Source organism: Peromyscus californicus, unplaced genomic scaffold, assembly GCF_007827085.1.
Source record: "Peromyscus californicus insignis strain IS unplaced genomic scaffold, ASM782708v3 Scaffold_5__1_contigs__length_169319896, whole genome shotgun sequence".
Classification (NCBI taxonomy): Eukaryota; Metazoa; Chordata; class Mammalia; order Rodentia; family Cricetidae; genus Peromyscus; species Peromyscus californicus.
In genome coordinates this window covers 21,268,479-21,276,781 of record NW_026294573.1, presented here as the reverse complement: position 1 = coordinate 21,276,781, position 8,303 = coordinate 21,268,479, and the positions used below count along the sequence as shown (strand labels likewise).

General features: G+C 55.8%; 1 protein-coding gene across 3 annotated transcripts in view; it reads right to left on the bottom strand.

Annotated features, from left to right (window-relative positions):
* Positions 1–639: 639 nt before the first annotated feature.
* The window catches only part of Wdtc1 (WD and tetratricopeptide repeats 1), a 56,227-nt gene continuing 48,563 nt past the window's right edge, over positions 640–8,303 (bottom strand). For all 3 annotated transcript variants that reach the window (XM_052715812.1, XM_052715813.1, XM_052715811.1), the window contains 4 exons: positions 5,876–6,111; positions 4,940–5,111; positions 3,694–3,886; positions 640–2,551 (listed from right to left, as the gene is read on the bottom strand). In XM_052715812.1, coding sequence (XP_052571772.1) covers positions 2,354–2,551; positions 3,694–3,886; positions 4,940–5,111; positions 5,876–6,111 — 799 coding nt within the window. In that variant the 3' untranslated portion in view covers positions 640–2,353. The remainder of the gene's footprint in view (positions 2,552–3,693; positions 3,887–4,939; positions 5,112–5,875; positions 6,112–8,303) is intronic.

Here is an 8,303-nt window from a genome sequence, read left to right as displayed (position 1 = left end):
GGACATAAAAACTCCTATGTGATTTGACTTACATACTTAAAATACATGAACTCAGCCATTTTTTGCTTTGGGGGGGCTCCATGAAAAATTACTGTGATGATGATGCTGTAAGCTGAGAAATTCTGGAATCTTCTGGTTTAAATCACCAAATCTAGGACACAGGAAAAAAACAAAAACAAAAAACAAAACGAACCTGTGGATTCTAAAATCCATTTAGTAGGCTACAATTAGAATTCTTTTCTGCAGTAAGACAGAAAGGGACACAGAACACACGGCATGTGTCAAGGGCAACACTACTGGGTTATAACACACACACAAGAAACATGTGCCTTCTGGACCCTAGAGTGGAATCTGTATTTCTGACTTAGGTTCTAGTTGAAGGAATCTGAAAAACTACTAAGATTTGAAATCCCTCATTTCACAGGGAGAAAGCCAGTGAGGAAAAGCTGATTATTGCCAAATCACAGCCATCAGCTCTGGGCTTTGTGCTCGGCCTGCTGGGCTGAGTGGCCGCTGTTCATGATGACTCTCACAAGGCAGGTTTCACTCTGCAGAGGTGTGGCTGCTCCAGGTCGGAGAGGTACGGAGGGGAGGGAGTCAAGACCCATTTGTAGCCCAACAAATGCCACCAGTCACAACTAGAACAAAATGGTTTTAATCAATTGCGTCAGTCACCCTCACTCTCCTGGGAGCAGAGCAACAAAAAGGCTCGGCTCCTGCCCCAGAGGACAGTAAGGCTTGTGTGTCTCTCCACACTGCAGGGCCCAGGCTAGGCAGCTGGGCGGGAGACAGGAGGCATGGAGGGAAGAGATGGCAGGTGGCCTGAACACAGGAAAGCAAAGGGACCCTGGCCAGTTCTTGTGCCCCAAGGCCTAGCTCAGCACTCCCTCTCCCCCTCCCTGGCTTGAGAAAGGTCATGAGGAAGAGACAGGGGAGCAAGTCCCAGCAGCAGGAGCAGCAGCAGCAGCTGTTCCCTTCACCAATAAATACACTTCATTACCAAGCTACAAGAGAGGGGTGGGCAGAGGGCCTGGGGTGGGCAGGGAGGGGGAGAAGCTGCCACCTGTGTCGCTGAGATTAAAGCAATGAGATGGTGCCAGACCCCCACCACTAGCCTCAGCCCCTAGTCTTCTGAAAACTGTGAAAAAGCTTTTAACATGGCCCTCCTGTCTCCAGGCTGCTCAGAAGCTTGACTGAGAGGAGGCACCTGGCAGAGACAGGGCTGAGGGAGGGAGAGAGGGAGGGAGGAGGGAGAGAAGGGAGGCTGCTTCTCCTCAGAGGCTGCAGCTGGAGGGCTGCAGCCCAGAAGAAGCACACAGGGCTGGGGTTGGCTGGGATGAACCAACTCCCACCTCCAGAGCAGGAGCCAAGGGGGCAGAGGGAGAGGGAGACTTGGTGGTGCAGTGGCCGTGGTGTCCAGTGTAAAGCTTGGGGGCTGCTGAGGAGGGTGGCTGAGCTAGGGACTTTCCTCCCCCCTCCCCCCAGAGCAGCAGGGGACAGAGAAAAGCCATCACTTCTTTGGTCTTTGTGGCGGCTCAGCACATGGATGGGAAGGAGGGCAGAGAGGGCGAGAAGGGTCCTTAGGAAGCGCCACCTCAGCAGAGTAGGCCTGGCTGGGAGCTCTGGCAGAAAGGTCACAGTGAGGCCAAGGAGCGCCCCAGGAGAGTGGCCATGGCGCAGAAGTCCTTGCATGGGCAGGTGGGTGGGGATGAGGTGCCCCACCTCCTGTCACATCATAGGAAAAGGCAAAGCCCCCAGAAACAGCCTAGGAGAACAGGCCCAGGAGGGGATGAGGAAGCTCCTCTGCCACCAGGGCAGGTGGCCTGACCTTGCCACTCCAGGGCTCCCATCTTTCCTATGCTTCCACCCTAACACTGGTGGCTGTGAAGGGACCTTCCAGAAAGACCACAGGGGAGCTAGCCCTGTAGGCGGGGAGCAAGAGCGGCAGAGAGCCAAGGCAAGGCTCTGCTGGCGACAGCGGCGGCGGGGAGCTCCGCTCCCTTTCTGCGGCCAACTGAAGGGCAGGGCAGTCCTTGAAGACAGCCTCAGCTCTGCCTCCCCACTGGAGGCAGAGGGGTTTGTGAAGGGCCAGAGCCTTCCAGAGATACAGAAGCAGGAGGTGAGGGCATACTGAGGGGCTTCCCCGCCTGCTTTTCTGCTCAGGGCTGGGGACAGTCAAGGGACACGCAGCCCAAGAGTCTGAAAGCCAGCAAGTTGCAGCGATCCCCACCCACAGTGCCAAACTAACAAACAAAACAGGGAAATGAGAAATGGGGGGAAGACAAAGCGAACAGAAGCCAGCCCCTCCTCTCCTCACGCCGGCCGGGGCCGGCCGGGGCTGGGCTAGGAGCATCTAGCTAGGCCGGCACTGCACCTGCCCCTCTGAGCTGTCCTCATCGTCAGAGGCCCCAGCACCCCCACTGCTCAGGCCTGTGATCCGGTAGCCCATGTCCAGCAGCATCGCCTCCAAGGGATTGGCATTCATGCGCCGCTGGTTGGCCTGAGAGGCACCCTCCATATCCTCCACCACTCGGCCTGTGAGGTCTTCACTCTGTCAAGGAAAGACAGTGTAGTGGGCTCAGGCGGAGGGCCAGCAGGACAGGAGGGAGGGTGCAGCATGTGCATGCACAGGGCTGGGGAGGGAAACACACGTACTGGGACACATAAGAAGAAATACCCACTTCAGAATATGTAAAAGAGGGGCCGGAGTCATGGCTCAGTGGTTAAGAGCACTGACTGCTCTTCCAGACGACCCAGGTTCAATCCCCAGCACCCACATGGCAGCTCATACCTGTCTGTAACTCCAATATCTGATACCCTCACACAGGCAAAATATCAATATACATAAAATAAGAATAAATATTTTTAAAAAAGAATATGTAAAAGAGATCACACTAGTGTATCTATGGGGCACACAGGGTAAAACACACTGGGAGGGGATATGTACACAGGAATACATGTTGGGGGGGGTGCTTCCCATCAGGATATTATGTGTATGTGGAGAGCACATGGGTGGGTCAGGGACCAGATGCAGCCCCTACCCTAAAAGCCCTTCCTCTATCTTTCCTCTGTCAAGGAAGGCTCCGATGGGGTCCCTTCTATAAAAGTCCCAACAAGTCAGTTCTGGATTCAGATCTACTCTGTGACCTTCAGTCTGCCAGCTGCCTCTGGAAGGCTCACCTGCCTACTGGCACTGATAGCAGAGGAGGCCACACTGACTGAAGTGTTCTGTGGGCAAGACTGACCTCATAGCGTCCTCTGGAGTTGTATCACCCCCGTGGTTGAGCGAAAGGGCAGACCTCAAACTTAAGGTAGTCAGATTCCCAAGTCTGTGGACATTGCTGGGACTCGAGGAGTCAGCCTTAAAACAGCTTCTGGGCAGACACGTCACAGAAGCCTAGGAAGGGAACCGCCTCTGGGGAGCGCGAGGCACCCCGTGAGAGGCTTGTCTCGCTCTGTCTTTCTTCTTGCACACCTGCTCTTGGTGGACAGGCATTTCACCTTCATGGCTAGCTCAGGGATATGCTCCAAGAATGCAAATGCCAATCTCACCCCAGAAGTGCCCACTGCATTTAGGGCTCCCCGGGCCTGTATGGCTTACCCACTTTCCCAGCGCTGAAGCTCAGCCTGAGGCCCTGAACGCAGTCCCTGCCCCTTGGTGCCTGGCTCTGGCTACCTGGCCTGCGTCCTCACCTCTGGCCGTGGGTTCCACAGTCGCACAACCGGGTCGATGCCACTGGTGGCCAGGAAGCAGTAGCTGGGGTGCGGCTGCAAGCAGTTGACGATGGACTCATCCCCCTGGAGCACTCGGACTAGGTTGGTGGTCTCCTTTTCCCAGACGAAGAAGGAGCCATCGTCAGAGCCACTGACGATGTATTGAGCGTTGCTGGCAGGGGACAAAGGGCAGGGAGGTCAGATGGGAGACTGCCCTAAAGTCTCAAGTAAAGGCTTGAGGGAGAAGGCCAAGCCGGGGACCACTCAGTCCCCCACACTCAGGGAGCTGCCCTTGACTCAGAACTCTACTATGCAGACTGGCTTGCTCCTCCCATACTGCAGGAACTAGTCATTACTGTGTTAAAACCCAACATCTGTCAGGCAGTGGTGGTGCACACCTTTAATCCCAGCATGCAGGAGGCCGACCTCTGTGAGTTTGAGGCCAGCCTGGTCTACAAAGAGAGGTCCAGGACAACCAGGGCAACACAGAGAAACCCTGTCTCGAAAAATAAACAAACAAAAAAACAAACCAAAACAAAAAAATAACCCAATATCTGTGATTCTCTGGGTCCCTCCAAGATAGTGCCACAGTATCCCCAAGGTGCACTGTTACCTCCTTGGTGGAGGACCAACTCTTGTATCTATCTTAGTTCCCTAAGAACACTCTCATCTAGCTAAGTCTTCCCTCAGCAATCTAAGACTTTTTGGGTCCAGCTATCAAATCCTACAGCACATCCACAACACAGCCCTCACACACTGTTGACATTTAGAGGAGATCTTGGCGGAGACTCTCTTGCTTTATGTCCATGTGTCTTACCTACCCAAAGGTATAAACAAAGAAAGGATGGGCTTAGGGTGGGAGTGTCTGAGAATACCTAGGGCTCGGTCCTGAGCACAATGGTCTGAGGTACCCAGCCTTTCCCCGACAGTTCTCAGCAGCAGAGAAAAGCTCTCAGTGTCCAGATAAGGCAAGCAAGCTCTAGGATACCAGACAGAGTGGGGAGCGGGAGGGGGGCAGAGGAGATTGCTCCGGGCCCAGCGCTGGGTGCTGCACTCAGGCCAGTCTGTGATGACCCCGTGAGCGCCATGGCTGCCTTCACTGAATAGACAGACACCAGCAGAGGTACCTAAGGGGCCAGAGGCAGAGCCAGGCCGAGTAGCCACACCCCACCAACTCCTGCTGACAACTGACAACAGCACCCTCCTCCTGCCCAGGGCCTCAGACCTGCCGAAGAAATTGGCCTCCTTGATGTCTGTCGTGGTGTTGCAGTGGCCACAGTAGCGGAACTGGTAGTCGTAGCTCCGTTCCCGGAGCACCATTTCGTCTTCCGAGATGGAGTCCTTGCGACTGGTGCTTCGAAGGCGAACTGGACCACCACCAGCTGCCTTCTTCTCCTCTGGGGGCAGAGATGGAGGAGGAGAGGTGAGAGGCTTCCCTCCAGCCCTCACTGTTTCCTCTAGCTGTACCGTTCGCAGCCCAGTACCAGCAATGCGAGGCTGTCCACCTCCACCCTCACTCCGGATGTTAGGCTGCAGGGATCTGTTTAAGCCCGAGCAGCGTTCACCGAACGAACAAACCCCGTGCCAGTTATCTGCCCCCAGTGAGCCCATTTTCCATGTTTGCAGCCCATGTTACCAAGACCCAGCGAGGAAGTGGGCAGGCTCTGGGTGCCCTCCGCAGAGGCCACTGGTCTGGAGGCTGTGCTCTACCCGTGGCCACACAGTGAGTTCTGCCTGGTGGAGCTGAGCTGGGAACTACGCGTCTCCACTGCCCCTGCCGCCATGTCTGCCACACTCGCAGACTGGAACAAAGGCGCAAACAGCATCGCTCTCCCCAGCGAGCTGCCAAGGCCCCGTCTGGGAACAGGTGGGAAGGGCCAGCTGGAGCCCACACAGCCTGCCTGGGCTCAGATGGCTTCTGTACCTGGTGTCCTGAATGCTCTCACTACCCTACCAGAGGCGGCTTTCAATGGGAGGTGCTGGCATCCCCACTCTTCAGGTGTGGAAACTTATTTTCAGGGGTCAACAGGCTGTCTCAGGCCACGGGGTTTCTGAATCTGCATCTGAAGCCAGGGCTTTCCCATCACAGAACCACGCCCTTTCCAGACCATGTAGCCCCAGGTAGGTAATCCACAGCAACCTCTCCTCGGCACTCACTCACCACCATCATTTTTGGAGAAAAGGGCAGCTGTGATGTCCCGACCCAATGCATCACAAGCACTGCTGTGGGCCTGTTCTGGGAACTTCCCTTTGAAGTCGTCCAGGCACTCCAGAGCCTCAGCCACATACTTCAGTTCAAAGAGGCATCGGGCCAGACGGAAGTGTGCCTTCAGGTGGCAAGGGTTCAAGGAGATGGCCTTGAGGCAGTCTCGGAGAGCATCATAGTGGTCACCATCCCTGGGAAGGCAGAGGAATACAGCTTAGAGGTGGGTGGGGCCGTGGCGCAAGCCCAAGGTTCTTTCTTACCCAGTCTCCTCTAACAGACTTCAGGGTTAGGAGACATGGAAATGAAGCCTTGGCTTAGCCCAGTACTCCCTCCTCCCTGGGAGATGGAGCAAGCTAAGGAACAGCCAGGCACGCTGAGGTTTGAGACAGTAAAAGCAGTGCCCGGCTGCCCTCTGTCGGCCACAGACGGAACTGTGCATGGCTCACCTCAGGCACCCGCAGCTCTGCAGCAGAAGGCCTGGCATCTTGCCCACCTCAGACTCCCCAAGCCCTCCTCTTTTCCTTCATCCACCTCCTCAAATCCCCCTGCTGGCCTTCAAAGCTATGTCCAAGGCAGGGGGCCCTCAAGGACAGTTCTGTGGTCTGGAGAAGCCAGAAGTGCTAGGCCGGGGGCTCAGGGTCTGACCAGCAGGCAGTGTGCCCTCAGCCAGACCCCCCTCTGTCCTGGCTGACTGATCTGCAGCAGCTGTGGCCTCCACCTCCTGGGGCTGCAGGATGGGGCCTGTCTGGCAAAGTCAGCTCTCTGGAAGCTGACGGTGAGGGGCCGTGCACGCCAGGAGCTCCAAATCCTCTCTACTCATTTCTCCGGTGGAAAAGTATGGAGAAAGGAAGTGGAGACGCCTTGCATTGGAGGGGAAGGGAGAGGCCCTCATTTTCCTGCGCTGAGCCTCCCCTGCCGCCAGATCTTTGCCTCTCATCTGTAGAGACAAGCAGCAACGAGGGCCATTTTCCCCTTTAGAAACGTGTATTTGTCCGTTTTTTCAGTGTGAGGGACTGAAGCCTCCCCACCCCTTCCTGCTAGGCTGGGGTGGGTCTATCATAAAGCCAATGGGGCCTCCACCAAGGAAGGGTACAGGTCACAATGTTCCTGTATGGCCAAAGTCGGCCTGTCACAGAAGATGCCTCCTGACCCTCCTCTGGCCAGGTAGTCAGAAGGAACGACCAGCCCTTGGAGTAGCCACTGGACTAGGAACCAAGAGCTAAGCAATGTGGGGCAGGCAGGAAACGGAGCTGCTCTGATGGTGTGTGCTGCGTCAGAATGAGTGGGTATGATGAAGGGGCAGGCAGGCGCTGTTTAGAAACCCAATTACTGCCTGCAAGGTGTCCCTTCTGAGCTCCTAGCAAGAGCCAGACCAGAGACCAGTCAGGAGCCAGAGGGTGGTCTGTTTCCAGGAGCAGATGGTAGCCCTGGGGAGACTGGCCTGGGACAGAATGTGACATTCTTGGGGTCACTGACAGGCATGTGGGAATGGAAAGAAAAGAGCAGGCTGGCCCCAGGACTCAGCCATCCTCGATGCACTGGCAGATCAGTCTCCCTGAAAAGACAGCCCTCTGCACATCGCTGCCCCAATCTCCAGCAGCTGCCCATCACACGGAATCAAGGCCAAACGCCACCCTCTGCATTCCAAGCCCTTTCCAGGCAAGCCCCAGGCTACCTCACAGACTCATCCCCTGCCAGTCCTTTCCAGAGCCCTGTGCTCCAGCCAAATGGATTTGCTGTTCTGAAACAGGCTCTTCAGTCAGTCCCCCGCCCCCACGCCTTTGTTCCCACCATTTCATCTCCCTGCGATGTCCTTCCCCACAGTCCTCGCCTCCCCCTCATCTCCTGTGTGAGCTGCCCACACTTCAAGCCCATTCAGACACCACGGCTTTCTGAGCCTTCTCTGGTCCTGAGCTGAGGTGACTCAACTCTTGCTGATGCCCACAGCACTTCACCTGCCCACAGACCAGACCTGCCGCCTCCTGCATCTGTCATAGCTTTCATGCTGAACTACGGCACAGACTTTATCTTTGTCCAGCAGCTGGGCACTCCAGGGCACAGGGACTCAGAGGGACAGAACTCTGTTTCCCCAGTACCTAGCACATAGTAGGAGCTCAGAAAGCAAGCTGTGAATGAGAAGATCACCAACTTTTCTCAGCAAAAATACTGACATGAAGCAGAGCTCCCAGTCAAGTTGAGATGAGAGCTGCCACATCCTACCCACCCATTGGAACAGAGAGGTGACACACCTCAGATGGCCCCCAGATAGTCCTCTTCTGAATTTGGGTGCTACCTGATCCCTGGGGAAACTCCTGATGCTTAGGCTGACTTCTGCGTGTGTGGCGTTTTCCCCGCCCCCACCCTGCTGATTTGGGTGGGTTTC